This window comes from Anolis carolinensis, chromosome 1, assembly GCF_035594765.1.
Source record: "Anolis carolinensis isolate JA03-04 chromosome 1, rAnoCar3.1.pri, whole genome shotgun sequence".
NCBI classification, from domain to species: Eukaryota; Metazoa; Chordata; class Lepidosauria; order Squamata; family Dactyloidae; genus Anolis; species Anolis carolinensis.
Window position 1 is genome coordinate 102,361,013 of NC_085841.1, and position 20,101 is coordinate 102,381,113.

Genomic DNA, 20,101 nt, shown 5'->3' on the forward strand with positions numbered 1-20,101 from the left:
GCGTGGAGGGTAGTGAAGGCATATTTTGAGTCTGTGTAGACGTTAACCCGCTTTCCGCTTGACAATTCCAACGCTCGGGTCAGGGCAATCAATTCGGCCTTCTGGGCAGAAGTCCCCGGGGGCAGTGACCCTGCTTCCACCGTCTCTCCCCCCCACCGGACAACCGCATAACCTGAGTGTCTTTGGTTATTTTCCATAAAGGAGCTTCCATCTGTGAACAGAGTGTCGTCCACCTTAGTCAGTGGCACATCCTTCAAATCCGGTCGACTGGAGAATACCTCGTCCATCACCTGGGCACACTGATGGATCGTGGTGTCTCCTGGAGTCGGGAGCAAGGTGGCCGGATTCAGAGTGGAGCAAGTCTCCAGGGTCACCAGTGGGTTGTCACACAACAATCCCTCGTATTTCATTAACCTCTCACTTGTGAGCCAGCGCGGTCCCTTAGTGTCTAACAGTGCCTTAACGCTATGGGGCACCTTAACTGTCAGTGGCTGTCCTAGGGTCAATTTATTTGCTTCTTTGATTAAATCTACTGATGCTGCCACAGCCCTCAGGCAAGGTGGCAATCCACGAGCCACTGTGTCCAATTGCTTTGACAAGTAGGCAATCGGCCTTTGCCATGAACCTAGTGGTTGGGTCAATACTCCAACCGCTGTTCCTTCCCGCTCTGCAGCGAACAGAGTGAATGGTTTTTCCAAATCGGGCAGTCCTAATGCTGGAGATGACATCAATGCTTCTTTTAATGCCTTAAACGCCTGTTGACATTCTTCTGTCCACTCAAACAGATCTTCTCTTCCACCTCTCGTAGCCTGGTACAGCGGCTTAGCCAACACGGCGTAGTTGGGGATCCACTGTCTGCAATATCCTGCTGATCCCAAAAATTCCCGCACCTGTCGCCGGGTACTGGGAGTGGAGATGGCGCAAACAACTTCCTTTCTTTCAGCTCCTAACATCTTCTTTCCTTCGGTCAGATGGAACCCCAAATATTTCACTGTGGGACAGCACAACTGGGCCTTTTTCCTTGATACTTTGTAACCCTTCTCTTCTAATTCCTTGAGTAACCTCAAAGTATGCTCTCTACTGCCCTCTAGTGTCCGGCAAGCGACAAGCAGGTCATCTACGTACTGAAGCCAAATTCCCTCTTCTTTAGGTATTACAAAATCCTGTAAGTCTTTGGCCAGGGCTTGACCAAAAATGGTCGGGCTGTCCCGGAACCCCTGAGGAAGGCATGTCCAAACATACTGGGTCCTTTGCCCTGACTGCTGAGATTCCCATTGGAAAGCAAAGATCGGTTGGGATACAGGGGCCAATCGAATGCAAAAGAATGCATCCTTTAAATCCAATACAGTAAACCATTTGGCAAATGCTGGTACTAGACTCATCATGATGTATGGATTAGGCCAGGGGTCCTCAAACTTTTGAAGCAGAGGGCCGGTCCACAATCCTTCAGACTGTTGTGGGGCTGAATTATCATTTGAAAAAAAAAAAAACAAATTCCTATGCATACTGCACATGTCTTATTTGTAGTGAAACAACAACAACAACAACAACGAAAGAACAATACAATATTTAAAAATGAAAACAATTTTAACCAACATAAAGGATTTCAATAGAAAGTGTGGGCCTGCTACTGGCCAATGAAATAGTCAAGTTAATTAAGATTGTTGTTGTTGTGTGCCTTCAAGTCATTTCAAACTTTGGCCAGTCCCAAGTCTAAAATTAATTATTTATTTACTGCATTTATTTACTACATTTATATCCCACCCTTCCCACTCTTCTCATCCCGAAGGGGACTCAGAGCAGGTATATGTACATACAATATATTATATTATTAGCATAGCACAATATTAGCATTATATAATTCTATATTGAACTATATCACTATACTATTATATGTTATGTAATATATAACATATAATTAATATTATTATATGGTATTATTATTAGTCTTATATTGTATAACATAGTATTATTATCAATATTATATGTATATACAATATTATATTATTAAAACTAATACAAAAATATTATATTGTAAAACTGAGGGCGGGGGCCTGGTAAAGACCTTGGAGGGCCGCATCTGGCCCCCGGGCCTTAGTTTGGGGACCCCTGGATTAGGCACTACTGGGGTTAGGGGAACGGTGACTTGATTTACAGCCCGCAAATCTTGAACTGGGCGATATTCTCCTTGTCCTCCAGGTTTCTTGACTGGGAGCAGGGGCGTGTTCCACGGGGAACTGCATGGTACCAATATCCCATGCTGCAGAAGTCGCTCTAGATGCTTTCTGATCCCCTGCACCGCCTCTCGACTGACGGGATACTGTGGCTTACATATGGGTCCCATTCCTCTTTTCACTTCCACCACCACCGGTGGAACATATTTAGCTAATCCTGGAGGATTATCTTCTGCCCATACTAAAAGAGTCTCATGCCATGGCCACTGTATTTCTTCAGTAAAAATCCTAACTTGAAACAGTCTCCATTCCTCTTCCATAGGAAATGATATTTCCATTTGTCCATTCTTCATGAACTGGAGTTGTGCTTGTAATTTTGATAAAATGTCCCTTCCCAACAAAGGGACTGGGCAGTCTGGAAGATATAACATCTTATGCTTGACCTGATGTCCGGCCAGATTGCAGGTGCGTTCCTTGAGGAAGGGGCACTTCTGGGTCTTCCCAGACAACCCTATTACTTTCGTAGTTTCCCGAGTTGGTGGACTAATTTTTGTATTTACTACTGATTTTTCGGCACCTGTGTCCACTAAAAAGTCCAATTGTTGGTCCCCGATTTCAAGTGTGACCATTGGCTCCCCGGGGTCCAACAAAACAAGAGCCTGGCTTCCTCATTCCTCTCCTCCATCCACATCTTTCTATTCTTCTTCCATCACAGCTGCTGCAGCTATCATCTCTCTCGCAGGAAAAGGTACGTAGTTTCCACGTTCTCTTCCCCTTCCTGGGTTTCTTCCTCTCTCAGGCCTTCCTCTTCCTCTCGGTCCTTCCTGACTTCCTTCTTTCCCTTCTGGGCATTCACCTTTCCAGTGTCCAAACTTCTTACATTTAGCACATTGGTCTCGACCTAACCTCCGAGGGGGCCCTCTTCTTCCTCCTTGTCCCCCTCTGGCATATCCTCCTCTTCCTCTCTGTCCACTTGCACTCTGTTCCATCATGGTGACTAATGCTTGGTATTCCTGCTTCTTCTTCCTGTCCTTCTTCTCTTCTTCTACCTGGTCCCTTGCCATATAAACTTGATCTGCGAGTGCCAACAATTCATTCATAGTCTTTCCTAGAAATCCTGGTTGCTTTTGAATCTTTCTCCGGATGTCAGGAGCCGCTTGACTGATAAAAGACTGTTGAATCGCCCTCCTACCGTTTTCATCCTCCAAATTATACGGGCTATACTTTCTATATGCTGCCTCCAGCCTTTCCAAAAAGGCTGTTGGTGACTCAGATTTTTCCTGTACCACTCCCTGAATTTTTATAATGTTGACGGGTCGCGGCGGGCCCCTCTTTACCGCTTCTACCAATATACGCTGGAATCCTTTCAGTCTCTGCAAATGTCCTTCTTCTGCGGTGTCCCATTGGGGATCTATTTCCACAGGAAACCTCTGTGCTCCCCACTCGGCTGCATCACCATCTTGTGGGGCCCCAACCTGGGCTATGGCTACCCCATTATTCAACACTGCTCTTCTCTCTTCTGATGTGAACAACATATTCAACAATTGTCTGCAATCTTGCCAGGTGGGATTATGGGTTGCCATAATCCCTTCCAATAGCCTAGCCATAGCTTGGGGTTCTTCACTATAAGGTGGAGTATTATTTTTCCAATTCAATATGTCACTACTACTGAAAGGCACTACCTGGTATGCTTGAACTATCTCATTCCTGTTGTTTATCACAGGCACCGTTCTCAAAGGCATCTGGAGGGCCGGGCCGGTCGGTGAATCACTAGGCCACACCGGAGCTCCATGTCTCCGAGTTTGTGCCGGAGAAGCATCACTGGGCATCCGTTGTGACTTCTTCTTTTCCTTTGTTTCCTCCTGATATTTTTCTAGGCTAGGATAGTGTTTCTTGGCCGCTTCGGTTGACTCTGGAGAGTAGGGTGGGGGTCTCGTTCCTAGTGTAGGTGCACCGGGAACTGTTCCCTGGGGTGGGGGCGGTGGCAAGGGTGGCGGCAATAATTCCTGTTGTCTGGCCTGTACACTCAACTGTAAGTCTGGGTAGTCCTCCTCGTTGGATTGGAAAACTTCCTTCTTTTTCCCTTCCTTCTTCACCACCATACATTTGCCATTCTTGCACTGTCGAACCCAACCTGGATCGTCTCTAACTACCCGTTCCCAGGTAGCAATATAGACCCACTGGTTCGGATGATTCACAGCACAATATTCTTCCACTGTTCGGATCAGTTTCAGATCCCACGTCCCTTCTACTTGCCAACCTAACCCAAACTCTGGCCATTCTTCCTGACACAAATTCCTCAGTCTATAATCTCTCAGGTCCCTTGGATTGCCTGCTACGGCTCGGGTGGCAAAAGAGCCAAAATTATCTAAGATGCATTGTAAGGGAGTGGAGCTCTTTGAATTTTTCCCTCCCATCCTGCCTAATAGAGGGGACTGCCTTGGCCTGGGCACCCGGACACTCAACGGCATGCGTCAGGAAACACAAGACAGAGCCCCTTTCTACCTCCCTGGGAACCTTTGTGTGTCCCTCCCGGCGCCGGTGTTCAGTTAGTGTCTCATTCAACCACTATACTTGCCAGATTTCTGTAGACGTCGGACCAACCTTCGCCCCTGGGCTTTTCCCTGGATCCTTTTCCCTCCTGGCTGGTTTCTATGGAACCTCGCTGGTGTTGCAGCTCCCTCTGTCGGTCAGCGTTGGCAATAGAGACAAACACCGCAGCCAGTCTTAGAATGTTCAGGGGCCCCTTCCTCGTCTCACGGTGGTTGTCTCCAGCTCCCGCCGCCGAGTCGGGGCCGTCCCGTCAACAGGATCCGCCTCCACCTCCCTGGCCCGTCTTACAGGAAATCACATCGGGGTCACCAGAAAATGTAGCGGAACCTTTGTGCTACGGTCCTTGCGAGCGCAGTGGGAGGGATTGGAGACGGACAACTGGAGTATTTCCTAGAAAACAGTTTATTGGCAAGTGGCCACTAGGGTTCCCCCTCGCACAATATAGGTGCTTTCCCAGGGAGAACCCCCAGCGGCGGGCTGAGTAAATATTTATACACACTACAGGGTTCGGGTTATGCCCGCCCACAAGCAAATTCATTGGCTTAGAGTTGTGACGCTGCTTGACTTGCATCCAATCAGCGCTGACCAGCGGCCTGGGCGCACTCTTTCTGTGCCGTGTTCACAATCACTCAGAGCGCCTGCGTGCGCATGCACAGTTTGTTTATCTTTAGCTTTCATTTCTTCAGAAGCACATGATTTCCCAGAAACCACATGTTTCTGTGAGTTTATGCACCCGGGTCGCTAGCCGTCGCCATCTCTGCCCATATATGGTATTTCCTGGGGTTCTTTAACCTCCCGCCTCACTACTACAGTATATGCAAGCCACACATTCTTGTTCTGCACTGAATAATAACTCTTTCCCCTTCTATTTTTTCAGATGTTGCTAATGATCTTATAATACAAGAGTGGGGAATGTTAGGCTATAACTACCACAATCCCTTGCCACTGGTCAAGTTGCCTGGGGCTTCTGGGGATGTCAGTCCAAAGCATTTCTAAGGCAAAAGGTTCCCCCTCACTGCTAGAACAGCAGGATTTATGAGTCAGGGTAAGACAGGGGAGGGAGCAATTCATTTCCAAAAGCAAATGTGCTCCAAGGGTGCCCTGGCAAAGCTTAATCACAATTACAGCAGGATAATAGCATGTTTGGGTAGTACTTATCACAATGTCATGCCTCTCCTGTTGCTGCTTTGCATGTCAATTGTTAGTGGAGCACCTCTTTTCATGGATGGAAAACCCATCAATGGTTCCCAATATCGCTGCTGTTTCAATACTGACTCTGGTGTGATAGGTCTCTTATGTTGCAGTTCTGACATTTTGACAATCATGTGGTGTGGTGGAACGTGATCTCCTCCTCTCATCTCACTATTCCCAAACAGGTTACTTTTACTTTATTTTCCTATCTTTATTATTTTACTGTAATTTCAAAATTACAACAAAAAAATTGAAAAATTGAAAGGCACACATAAATGAGTAGGAAGCCTGGGTTAGTGAGGTGGTGTGGAAGAGGGATTGTGGGTCTATGTATTGCCAAAGAAGCACTGTAATGCAATTGGTTTCAACAGTCTGATTAGAGCAAGACAACAGACTGGCATGATAAAGTCCCAAACCGGAAAGCACAAACACAAGATAGAACCATTTTCTTTCTAGATTCTTAGAAAAATAACAAGTGAAGTAACTATGTCGTCAAAAGAATCCTGCCAGAAAAGAGCTGAAAATGGTAAATATCAATTAAAAACAACACAATAAATGTTACAGGATAACTAAGCATTACAGCCTGAAAATAAAACATTAACAAAAAATAAAACTGACAGGATTTAGTTTCTGCTAGGGTCCCAGTTCCTTTGTACTTCATAAACACAGTGAAGTCATCTTTGGGGTTGAGGTGTATCTATGAGATGTTTATTACCATTGTGTGGCTTTAAAAGGTATAAAAATAGCTCAGCAATAAAAATGAACACTTTAGCTTTTAAAAACAGTCTAGATACAACAGTGTTTCATAGTTCCATATACAAGAGATATATAAAAATACTACCAAGTAAAACATTACTTCCAATTAGCAAAGAATAAAAGCAGTCTCCCATTGAAGAGATGAAGAAGAGTTGTGATAAATCTGTCTGATGTAAGTGTTGGCAGCAGCAGGGTCACAATGGGTTGTAGTTTACAAGGACTGCACCAAATGACACCATCAGAGGAATCGACACAAAAATGACTACAGTAGAGTCTCACTTATCCAACACTCACTTATCTAACGTTTTGGATTATCCAGCGCATTTTTGTAGTCAATGTTTTTAATATATCGTGATATTTTGGTGCTAAATTCATAAATACAGTAATTACTATGTGGCATTACTGCATATTGAACTACTTTTTCTGTCAAATTTGTTGTATAACATGATGTTTTGGTGCTTAATTTGTAAAATCATAACCTAATTTGATGTTTAATAGGCTTCTCCTTAATCTCTCCTTATTATCCAACATATTCGCTTATCCAACGTTCTGCCAGCCCGTTTATGTTGGATAAGTGAGACTCTACTGTATATCATATATATTGCACAGAAATATCATTTTTCACTAGAAATGTATTATGTTTTATTAAAATATCCCAATAGTTAAATGCAACAACAAAACATTTTAAATATTGTGTTGTGTGTCTTCAGGTTGTTTCCAACTTATAATGACCCTAAGAAAAACCTGTCATTGCAAGATGTGTTCAGAGGGAATGGCCAAGCAAAGACTCGAACCTTGGATTTCAGAATCATAGACAGTACTCAGACCACTTACCTGTACTGTATTAATATACATACAAGGCTAAAACTCTGTGTTGATTGACTTTTTGAACCTTCTCATGCACATGTGCTCCAGACAGAACTGTCATTGTTATCTAATTACAATGATGCTTCAAATCGTGTGGTGTCATCTATATGTGCTACAGGCATGCACTGTTGTGTTTGTTGCTGCTGGGGTTGGGGATTTTTTAATACTGTATTTTATTGATTCTGAGACTCTATTGATTGGAAGATGCATACCAATTTCAGTACCACCAACAGATACGAAGCTAGAGGAAGAGAGAGCAAGAGCACATCTGCAATTCTAAGACACAACCTGTTTTTAGATATGTTTATATGATATTCTTGGAAACAACTAGTCAAACGTGGCCTAGACACTACTACTGTGAGGTGGATTTGTAATCGGTTAAGCAATTGAATCCAAAGGATGCTCACCAATGGTTCCCCTCCATCCTGGAAAGAAGTGACTAGCGGAGTGCTGCAGGGTTCTTTCTTGGGTCTGTACTGTTCAACATCTTTATTAATGACTTGGACGAAGGTTTAGAGGGAATGCTTATCAAGTTTGCAGCTGACATCAAATTAGGAGGGATAGCTAATACTCCAGAATTCAAAATGGCCTTAATAGATTAGAGACAGGCCTGTAGCGAGGGGGCGGTTTTAGGGGTTCGACCCGCCCCCCCCCCAAACTTTTCAGGTTATAAAAAAACCCTGGTTTACTCATGAATTTTAACTGGTTAACCAAATCCCCATGCTAAGTCTATGAGACACAAAACATTAAGAGTCCCTCCAGGCACTATCTCAAGCAGATATTGCCAGGTTTGTAGCGGGGAGGGGTGTGTGCTAGGGGTTAACCCCCCCCCAAATTTTCAACCCACCCCACCCCCACCCCCGAATTTTTTTTCTGGCTATGGCCCTGATTAGAGAGCTGGGCCAAAACTGACAAAATGAATTTCAACAAGGACAAATGTAGAATACTACACTTGGCAGAAAAAATAAAATGCAAAGATACAGGATGGGTGACACCTGCCTCCATGTGAAAAGGATCTTGGAGTCTTCATGGACAATAAATTAAACATGACCCAACAATATGATTCAGTAGCTTAAAATGCCAATGGGATTGTGGGCTACATCAAAAGGAGTATAGTGTCTAGTAGATCAAGGAAAGACAAGGTTCCCCTCTATTTTTTTTGGTCAGACCTCACCTGGAAAACTATGTCCAATTCTGGGCACCACAGTTTAAAAGAGATATTGGCAAGCTGGAAGGTGTCCAGAGGAGGGCAACTAAAATTATTAAAGATCTGGAGACCATGCTCTATGAGGAGTGTCTTAAAGAACTGGGTATGTTTAGCTTGCAGAAGAGAAGGTTGAGAGGAGACATGATAGCCATGTATAAATATGTGAAAAGGTGTCACAAGGCGAAGGGAGCAGACTTGTTTTCTGCTGCTCTGGAAACTAGTACTCGGAGCAATGGGTTCAAATGACAGGAAAGGAGATTCTACCTGAACATTAGGAAGAACTTCTTGACTGTGAGAGCTGTTCAGCAGTGGAACTCTCTGCCTTGGGGTGTGGTAGAAGTTCCTTCCTTTGAAGCTTTGAAACAGAAGCTGGATGGCCATCTGTGGGGGTGCTTTGAATGTGTTTGTCTTGCATGGCAGAGGGTTGGACTAGATGGCCCATGTGGTCTCTTCCAACTCTATGATTCTATGATATGGGGGGGGGGGAGTGCATCTTAGAACTGTGGAAACACAGTTGCTTCTGCTTTTGTCCAATGTTCTGGCATTTTCGCTACACTCCTGCATGGGAGGGCGTCTATGGGGATGACACTCTATGTTACTGTCCTGAGTTTAACCAACCGTGTGTGAATCCACCTTGAGCCTTGGAACGTTATCTTTTAACACGAGGGGAAAGGGAACACTTTGCTTTTCCGAGCCACTCTGGCCACGATGGTCAATTCCCAGGTTGATTCCCGGTCAAACGATGCTCTGGAACAGGGGTCCCCAAACTTTTTAAACAGGGGGCCAGTTCACGATCCTTTAGACCATTGGAGGGCCGGACTATAGTTGGCCACCAAGCAATAATAATAATAATAATAACAACAACAACAACAACAACAACAACAACAACACAACACACCAGACATCACAGTTGTGGAAAAGAAAAAGGTTTGGATCATTGATGTCGCCATCCCAGGTGACAGTCGCATAGACGAAAAACAACAGGAAAAACTCAGCCACAATCAGGACCTCAAGATTGAACTTCAAAGACTATGGCAGAATCCAGTGCAGGTGGTCCCGGTGGTGATGGGCACATTGGGTGCCGTGCCAAAAGATCTCAGCCGGCATTTGGAAGCAATAGACATTGACAGCTGCAAAAGGCCACCCTGCTGGGATCTGCGCGCATCATCCGAAAATACATCACACAGTCCTAGACACTTGGGAAGTGTTCGACTTGTGATTTTGTGATATGAAATCCAGCATATCTATCTTGTTTGCTGTGTAATAATAATAATAATAATAATAATAATAATAATAATAATAAAGAGGGTTGGAAGAGACCCTTTGGGCCATTTAGTCCAACCCCCTTCTGCCTTTGTGTACCAAAAGCACAAGCAAACACCCCTGACAGATGGCCTCCTCACCTCAATGTTAATAATAATAATAATAATAATAATAATAATAATAAAGAGGGTTGGAAGAGACCCTTTGGGCCATTTAGTCCAACACCCTTCTGCCTTTGTGCACCAAAAGCACAAGCAAAGCACCCCTGACAGATGGCCTCTCCACCTCAATGTTAATAATAAATAAATAAATAAATAAATAAATAAACAAGAGAAGAGGAGAACCCTTGGGTCATTTAGCCCAACCCCCTTCTGCCTTTGTGCCGTGGGGGCCGGATAAATGGCTTTGATGGGCCGCATGTGGCCCCCGGGCCTTAGTTTGGGGACCCCTGCTTTGGAAGATGGCATGCTGTGAATTTTCCGGGCTGTTTGGCCATATTCAGAAGCATTATCTCCTGACCTTTCACCCACATCAATGACAGGCATCCTCAGAGGTTGTGAGGTGTTGGAAATTAGTCAAGTGGGGTTTATATATCTGTGGAAAGTCCTGGGTGAGAGAATGAACTCTTGTCTGCCTGAGGCAGGTGCAAATGTTGCAGTTGGCCAGCTTGATTAGCAATGATTAGCCTTTCAGCTTCAAAGTCTGGCTGTTTACTACTTGGGGAAATCCTTTGTTGGGAGGTGTTAGCTGCCCTTGAGTGTTTCCTGTCTGGGATTCCCCTGTGTTTAAGTGCTGTTCTTTATTTACTGACCTGATTTTAGAGTTTTTTAAATACTGGTAGCCAGATTTTGTTTATTTTCATGGTTTCCTCCTCCTTTCTGTTGAAATTGTCCACATGCTTGTAGATTTCAATGGCTTCTCTGTGTAGTCTGCCATGATAGTTATTAGAGTGGTCCAGCATTTCTGTGTTCCCAAATAATAAGCTGCATCCAGGTTGGTTCCTCAAGTGCTCTGCTATGACTGACTTCTGATTGAGTTACTCTGAAGTGCCTTTCATGTTCCTTGATCCTTCCCCAGGCAGTAAACAGCCAGGCTTTGAAGCTGAAAGTCTATTCAGTGCTAATCAAGAAGGCCAACTGCAACATTCACACTTGCCTCAAACGGACAAGAGTTCTTTCTCCCACCCTGGACCTTCCAGAGTTATATAAACGCATTTGCCTAGTTTCCAGCAGGACTCACAACCTCTGAGGATGCCTGCCATAGATGTGGGAGAAAGGTTAGGAGAGAATGCTTCTGGAACATGGCCACACAGCAGGGAAAACTCACAGCAAGCCAATCATCCCGGCCAGGAAAGCCTTCGACAACACTCTGGAAGATGCTTTGATTCGCCCAATGGACCTGGGGCTCTGTCGGCGTGGGAGGGCTTATGAAAAGGACCCTGTGTGTGTGTGTGTGTGTGTATGTGTGTGTGAAAGCAAAACAAGGGGCGGTGGGAGGGGGAGGCGATGCGCTTGGTGGGGAGGCGAGGGGCCAATGGCGAGGTGGCCTTCCCCGCCCCTCCGCCGGCCGCGCCCATAAAAGCCCTGGCGCGCCTCCTCCGCCCCGCATCTGAGGCTGGAGCGCAGCGGAGTCGGGTCGTCGAGCGGCAGAGATGGGCAGGGCGCTGGCGACGCGGCTGGGCTTAGGGCTCCTGCTCCTGGCGCTTCTCCTCCCCACGCAGGTGAGCCCCGCACAGGTCATCCCGCCTTTTTCTCTCTTCCGTCCCACCCTCTGCAATGACGCCCCCCCAGCAGAGCCTAGGACTTGCCCAACGGCACTGGGAATCCGTCTGGACGGAGAGAGGACTAAGAGGAGCGTGGGTGGATGGTCTCCAATAGTATGGGGTTAGCCCAGGCCTGGGCCAACTTGGGCCCTCCCTGCAGGTGTTTTGGACTTCAAGTCCCAGCATTCCTCACAGCCTCAGGCCCTTTCCTAAGCGGCTGAGGGGGAAAAGGAAGGGGCCTGAGGCTGTGAGGAATGCTGGGACTTGAAGTCCAAAACACCTGCAGGGAGGGCCCAAGTTGGCCCAGGCCTGGGTTAAACCAAAATAAACTCTCTTCCCTCCTAACTTCCCTCCGTATTTCGGAGGTTTGTAACTTTACAGTTCTTCCAAGCCTTGCCTTGTTTTCTCAGCGAGGGGAAATGTCTTTCAAACCAGTATGAATAAGACCGCTCTGCTGCTCCTCTCAGTCTGGGCTTTTGGTTCAAAGACCTCGGGGTAAAAATAGATTAAGCTGCTGAGCTGCTGAATTTGCTGATCGAAAAGTTCGAATCCGGGGAGCGAATTGAGCTCCCGCTGTTAGCCCCAGCTTCTGCCAACCTAGCAGTTCGAAAACATGCAAATGTGAGTAGATCAATAGGTACCGTTCCGGCGGGAAGGTAGCCGTGCTCCATGCAGTCATGACCTTGGAGGCATCTACGGACAACGCCGACTTTTCGGCTTAGAAATGGAGATGAGCACCAGCCCTCAGAGTCGGACATGACTAGACTTAATGTCAGGGGGGAAACCTATACCCAAAGTAGAGCAACCTTTGCAGTCGTCAGCCCAACTTACACGAAGCTTCTAAGCTGTAGCTTTTAAAGGCAGTCTTCAGTGCTGTGTTCTCTAGCACGGCTTTAATAGGAATAAAGAAGGGAGGGAGCTAGTTTTCTCGGGATACGATTCCCCTTTCTTTCAAGCAAGGAAAAGGAAAACAATGAGTTAAGGGAAAGCCTTGAAAGAAAACTCGCAGAAAGTAGGCTTTCCTATAACTTTACAGAGTTTGTTGGAGGCATAAGCACTTTGCACTATTTTAAATTGTGTATATTGTATATTATAATTGTTTTAACTGCTTTAATGTTTATTTTATTGTACTATGGTGTATTGGCATAAATTGCCAGTCTGTAAGCCGCCCTGAGTCCCTGTGGGTGAGAAGGGCAGGGTAGAAATGATAGAAAGAAAGAAAGAAATATTTTTTTTCTTTGCTTGAATGGCATGGAATTCTATTTTTGTAGTTAGTTGGGAAAAAAACTATTAAACTCTTTTAGGTTGATATCTACATGTTAAATTTAATTCATGTAATGAAAGCCCATTCCCTCCCTGGTGCAGTTGGCTCTCCCTATCCAGGGATATTCTGGAAAATAGTTCAGAAAATAAATTTCAGAAAGGGAACCTTGATTTTGCCTTCTTATAGAAATGCTTTTGCCATTTTACTATGCCATTGACACATTTGGGTATCCTTCTGGGTCCTTGAATCAGACCCCATTGGCTCCCAAGTATCCACTGTAAATGTTGATTATATACTTCTAAGTAAGTTTTTAAAAAACGTATCAGTAATTTGTTGTCAAAGTTTTTCATGGCCAGAATCACTGGATTGCTGTGAGTTTTCTGGGCTATATGGCCATGTTCCAGAAGCATGGCAGGTGTGGTTTATATATCGGTGGAATGCTCAGAACTCCTGTCTTTTTGAGGAAAGTGTGAAAGTGTGAAATCCAGAAACATGTGGACAATTTCAACAGAAAGGAGGAAACCATGAAAATGAACAAAATCTGGCTACCAGGATTTTAAAAAACTAAAATCAGGACAGTAAATAAAGAACAACACTCAAAAATGGGAATTCCAGACAAGAAACAATCAGGGCCAGCTAACATCTCCCTATAAAGGATTCCCCCAGGCAGGGAGCAGCCATGCTTTGAAGCTGAAAGGCCATTCAGTGCTAATCAAAGTGGTCAATTGCAACATTCACACTTTCCTCAAATAGACAGTAATTCTTTCTCCCACCCTGGTCCTTCCACAGATATATAAACTCCACTTGCCTAGTTTCCAACAGATCTCACAACCTTGGAGGATGCCTGCTATAGATGTGGGTGAAACATCAGGAGTATCAGTAACTATTTCCTGCTGTTTTTTAAACTTAAAAATACCATATAAGCAAATGGGGGAGATGTAGCTTTACCAAGTGTTTAAAGGACTAGAAATCAAGCTTTCATGTTTGAAGAACCTTTCAAACAGTCAATAAATAGGTCAGGAGAAGCCAGTGTTAAATAAAAGTATAATGGCACACTTTTTTTTTTTACTTCTTGAGGATGTTAAAAATGGGTCTGGATTTGAATTTTAAAAACCACAAAGCAGTCTTCCCTTTAAACACAGCCTTTAGAAGACAATATTATGCAAATCTTCAGCAGAACTCTTCTGAATTTATTTCTGAACACTTTGCAAGAGAGATATCCTACAGCTTGTTGCGATGATCTGCAATCCTCACCGGTCGTCTTAGAGTATAATACTCTCCGCATCCTACATAAATTGCATTTACAGAAATTGAAAACAAGAGGCCATTGGGTTTTAGCAATGTCTGATGTCCTTGCAGGAGAATGAATGGCCAGAATATGAAACAGGTTGAACAGCCTTAGAAGCTTACGTCCTAAGCCCTGAGAACTAAGATCAAAGTTGCAATCCTGCAAACCGTCTACTTGCTTTAGGAAGAATATTCTACACCAGTATGGCCACAACAGCTGTTACTGCTTAGTGTAGCACAAAATGTCTGTTTGTGTTGTCAAAGGCTTCAATGGCTGGAATCGCTGGGTTGCTGTGAGTTATCCAGGCTGTATGGCCATGTTCCAGAAGCATTCTCTACTGACATTTCACCCACATCTATGGCAGGCATCCTCAGAGGTTGTGAGGTGGCAGGCAACCTCTGAGGATGCCTACCATAGGTATAGGTGAAACGTCAGGAGAGAATCCTTCTGGAACATGGCCATACAGCTCGGATAACTCACAGCAACCCAAAATGCCTGCTTCCCAAGAACTTGTAATTAAGAATGATCTATCTACCATTGATATCTTGAGTCTGACAATATTTATCTATTTCTCATGAGAAGTTTATATTTCTTTGTCTAAATATCCTGTGGACTGGAGCTTCAATACTGATATGTGCAAATGCCTTAACAATGTTACTAGCAAGCTATTTCAAAAAGGGTTTCACTACAATTTGGCTAGAAGGAGATGAGCATTATTACTGTGTCGGGGTTTTGTGTGAGTAGACTTGGCTTGGAATTCAAATGGCCTTGAAAAAAATGTAGGCCCATTAAACTGGAGACAGAAAATGACTAAACAGTGTTCCCTCACTACTTCACGGTTCACTTTTCACGGATTCGCTGTTTCGTGGTTTTTCAATAAACTCTAAAATACTATTATAAATCATAAAAATTTACAATTTTACAGCCTAAGGAAGGAGAAGCCAAAGGGAGAGAAAAGGAGCCCAAGCGGCAATAGGGGGAGAAGGAGGCAATTTATCAACACACAGCTGGTTGATAAAGACTTAAAATAGTGTATCACTACTAAAATAATATATAAATACTAGCTGTGCCCGGCCACGCGTTGCTGTGGCGTTGTCTGGTGGTGTTGGTGAGAAATTGTTGAGGTTGTGGTGGTATTGAATGTCTGTTGTATGGTTGTCTTTATGTTTAGTATGCATTTGGTTGTTTGTGTACTGTGAAAGTGGTGAGGATAGAGGACACTGTTTATGTTGGATTAGTGAGACTCTACTGTATATTTGTAATCTTATATTATCTGCCTGGAACTGCCCCTTCTACACTGCTGTATAAAATGCACACTGAAGTGGATTATCTGGCAGTGTGGAGTCAAGATAATCCAGTTCAAAGCAGATAATATAAGATTCTAAATGGGTAATATAGCCTTGAGTCTACACTGCCATATAATCCAGTTAAAATCAGATAATCTGTATCTTATAGGCAGTGTGGAAGAGGCCTGAGGCCTAACTGTGCCTGTCTCCTGGACTGAGTAGGTTGCTAGGAGACCAAGTGGGCGGAGCTTAGCCCTCTAAACTGGCAGCAATTGGATAAAAACAATTATTGCTCTCCCTCTAATTAGGACTTTGTTTTTCTTTTCTTTTTGTTGTATCAACCTAGAGGCGTGGATGATGGGTTGTGTTGTCAAATTTTGAGGTTGGGAGGCCTGTAGTTTTGTTGTTTTGTGGGTCGCCGTGATGCCATCACTCTTTTATATATATAGATTAAAATAAATACAGTGTCCCTACTTTGCGGATTTTCACTTATTGTGGGTGGTCCTGGAACCTAACCCCAGCGATAAGTGAGGGAACATTGTAGTATCTGGCATCTAATAGTATTTGAAAGGGGTGCATGTACTCATCCCACTGGCAAAACAGGTTTTGTGTTGTAGCTAGAGGGCTTTAAAAAAATAGTTGGACCCAACAGTGACCAAAATAAAAGGAATCTGTGTGTTTCCCGGAGAGAAAAAGCTCTTTTCAAACACATGCAGCTTCTAGAAATTGTCTCATACCCAGCCTTGCCTGGCATGCAATAACTGGAATGAGAACTGTAAATTGACTCCTCGCGCAATCTTGTTTCCAGTCTTGTAGCCATTTAATTATGTCATAAAAGCTATGCCAGGATTTCCACTCTATCTCTACTCTATCCCATTCTTGATAAAAATATAGTTAGTGCTAACATTTAATAAGAAGATCAACCAGACATTTGAAATAAAACAAACCTGATACAGACAGGTATATCTGATAATACTACTAGCAATGGGATACTGTGTTTAACTGGGCTCTGGCTGGGTTGAAAGCCTTTCATGAGGAAGGGAATTCCACACGCTGGCTCTCTCAACAGTAGCTCCATTTCTCTGAGCTCAGCTGATTGCATCTCAGGTTGGTGGTGGGATCAATTTGAGCACTGTACCAGTTGATGGCAAATGGGATCCTTAAGAGATGGCTCACTCCACCTGATGGTGCATTGCATTTCCTATGATCCTTTATGATTAGCTGTGGTGACTAGTTAGATGGGAGTTGCACTTCACCAACATTTGAAGAGCCACAAGTTATCCCCCTAGTCCTTTCCTGGTCTTCAACCATTCAGCGGATTTAAAGGAATGATAATCACTTGAACTTAGAAATGGACTGGTAGCCAATAAAGATGGAAAAACGAAGATGATCTGCCAGCAAAGGTTTTTGTAAAATTTATTTCCTTGTTTCACCCTAAAGTATTTTTATTGACATACCAATTAAGAAGGTCTGTTTGCAGGATGGCATGTTAAAATCCACTGCTTACTAGAGTATTTGTTGACTGTAAGATCTCCATGATCCTGGGAGGGAAAGAAACTGTCCTGGTCAGGATTAGTTCTGGCAGCTTATTACATATCCTCTGTGTGTGTGTGTGTGTGTAAAACGTGCCTTCAGATTGTCTGTCAACTTACGGTGATCCCATGGATTTTATAGGGCTTTCTCGGGCAAGGAATGCTCAGAAGGAGGTTTTGCTAGTTCCTTCCTCTGAAATATAGCCTATGTCAACTGATGTTCATTGGCAGTTTTCCATCCAAATAATAACCAGGGCTGGCCTTACTTAGCTTTCAAGAACAGATATGATCTGGTGCTGTTAGGTATTACCAGTAAGTAAAAATATGTTGAGTTTTTTTGTTTAACGATTGATTTGGCTATAATAAAAGAAATGTACAGAAAAAGATCTAGCACCAAAAAAGTAGAACCTGCCTTATCAGAAGTTGGCCTCAGAATAAGTGTCGAGACAGAAAATGCCTTCATTATTTAAAATATGTATGAAATATTTCATATGCAAATGATAAGAATGAGGAAATAATACCCTGAGATAAGGTACAAATAACTTATCTTAACAATTGGTATCTAATAGGTCCTCCAAGTTTCATGGAGCCATGAAACTTGGAGTGCCACACTAATTTCTGGTGTGTCCCTTAAAAAGCATTGAATTTCATACCTTACTTTCACCAACTGCAATCTTATATCTACTCCTTCAGATATAACATATTTTTCTATAAATCATATGAAATTGTATTGTTAAGGATGTGAGAAGGATTGTGAAACTTCACACTGCACATCTAAAGGATAAGTAGTTGGTCTGAAAAATATTATCCTTTCTTCAAAACTGTCTAGGAATATGTATATATATATGAAGTCTGCCTAAATACCAAAAGGCTTGGAAGCTTTTACCCTGATCATGGAAAGTAAGCAGGATCAGCTCTGGTTAGTACTTGGATGGGAGACTGCTGTCAGATACCAGGTGATGTATTTAGAGGAAGGAATTGGCAAATTTTTCTCTGTATTTCTTGCCAAAGAAAACTCTGAAATTCATGGAGTTGCCATAAGACAACAAGCAGCTTAAAGTCACATGCACACGGTGTGTAAGTTGTTAAAAATGAAAGTTGAGGTCTATAAGATGGAGTATAATCTAATTAAATAGAAAGATAATAACTGGTTGCATTATAATCATTTTAAATGTATATTCAGACAGGTGGACAAAATGGAACAACTGCATCCCCCCACAACAGTACTTCCGGTGTGACGTCTGTGCCGCTTAGCACACTGAACATTACCACAACACCAGGACATGGAAACTCACTTCAATCAACTACTGGCCTCTTCATTCTCTCTATCTTTCTTCTCTATGTTTGTTAAGACACCCCTGGCTGGGAAACAACCACTGTTCACTACCCAGTTCCCTGAACCATCTGAGATGCCTAGGCTCCATATCCCGGCATGAGAGAAAACTACAAAATATCTGCCTCAAAGCCAAGAGCCTTGTAAAAGTATCTGATGACTGAAAACCATCTTTCCCCGAAAACCAATTGACCATGAAGAGCCGGGAGGCGTACCTAGGCTCCAGAATGCAGTGACTGGAACTGGATGAAAGTACAAATTGACCAGCCATGGATAATGTCTACTATGAATAATATAGGAGAGAGTTTATGAAGCTATGCAAAATAAGGACTTCTAATTTGAAAGAAAATGAAGCTTGGCCTCTAAGCTTCTAAAACCTCTAGAAAATGCAAAGGGCACTGAAGTGGTTCTTCTTTGTTCCATATATAAAGATATATCCAACAAAATTAGTTCCATTCAGAATTTCACATTGGGGTTTCCAACAAGCTTAAACCAAACAATTCCACCTCCTTTCATTTTAATGTGTGGCAGTACTTAACTACGCCTATGTCATTGAAAACCTATTGGAAATCTTACTTCTACTGTGGTATTTCAGGTTTTCCATTTTGTTAAAGCTACAACTGAACCCTATATGCCAGAAGATAAAAAGTACCATATTAGTAAACTACTGCAAGATCAGTTTGAAATGGCTTATAATAAAACAGAACAAAGGATCAATCATTGCCACTTAAGTTTTATTGTGATTTCTTCATACTCGTGGCAGCCTCCTCCTAAAATAAAATCTCAAATGTTAATCTTGACCTGATGCAATTTCTATGCTATCTTTATTTTATTATTGCAGTAAATGACGTTTGGCCAGATGAATGGAGAAAGCTATGAGGTCAAACAAAAATAATGAAGTGATTAAGTCTTAAATTTAAGAATCCTAGAAGTACCTATCTCTCAGAGGCTGAAACTGACATACTTGCACTGACAATTCCTGTACAAAACATTCTACACAATTTGGAATAAGACTGGCACTATGATGTAGGTTCATCGCTCTAAATGCTTGGATTTTCAGAAATGTGGAGAGGCTTGTTGATGTCCATAGAAAGTCTTGTCTGGTTACTATGTGACTGTAGCTTTCAACAAACCCATCTTTTGACCCAGTTGGGTACCTAAGATCTAACACATGCATTGGATTGTCAAGTACCTGTATGGCAAAGTCTATAAAATACCATGGTGAGGGTATGTGTGTATTCCTTCCTCTTTTTTTTGTATCAAGTACCCTCTTTGATTTTGTGACTCTGTGATTATGCTTTAATTTTAAATTGGGCAAACTGTAAATAAAATTGAAAATCTGATTTAAGATTTGTGCAGTCTATCTTCTCTTGTAACCGAAGTCTTTAACATTATCTATCTACCACAACTAAACATATGTCAGAGGAAGAAGGACCTCTGTACTTTAGAAGTGGGTGAAGAAGAAAATGTCCTTGTGATCTTATCAGTCGGTGACTTTTATTATTTATTCATTTCCAACATTTATATCCCACCCTTCTCACCTGGAGGGACTCAGGGCGGCATACACATCCCACATGTTTACTTCATTGAAGTTCTTCCAGAAGCAATGACTTGCAAAGATTGTA

The 20,101-nt window shown here is 43.1% G+C and overlaps 2 protein-coding genes across 2 annotated transcripts in view; both read left to right on the forward strand.

Moving 5' to 3' along the window:
- The window catches only part of LOC134298835 (uncharacterized), a 483,127-nt gene that overhangs the window by 138,550 nt on the left and 324,476 nt on the right, over window positions 1-20,101 (forward strand). The gene's annotated exons all lie outside the window — the stretch shown is intronic.
- cd24 (CD24 molecule) lies at window positions 11,573-19,824 on the forward strand. The gene is made up of 2 exons (XM_008120756.2): window positions 11,573-11,731; window positions 18,327-19,824. The coding sequence occupies exons 1-2, from the start codon at window positions 11,663-11,665 to the stop codon at window positions 18,492-18,494; spliced, it is 237 nt and encodes a 78-aa protein (XP_008118963.1). The 5' UTR covers window positions 11,573-11,662; the 3' UTR covers window positions 18,495-19,824.

Bases quoted from the DNA above. Each gene is read 5' to 3' on its own strand.
- cd24 (XM_008120756.2), top strand. From the start codon at position 11,663: ATGGGCAGGGCGCTGGCGACGCGGCTGGGCTTAGGGCTCCTGCTCCTG. The intron at 11,732-18,326 runs GTGAGCCCCGCA...ATGTATATTCAG, and splicing joins CGCTTCTCCTCCCCACGCAG to ACAGGTGGACAAAATGGAAC.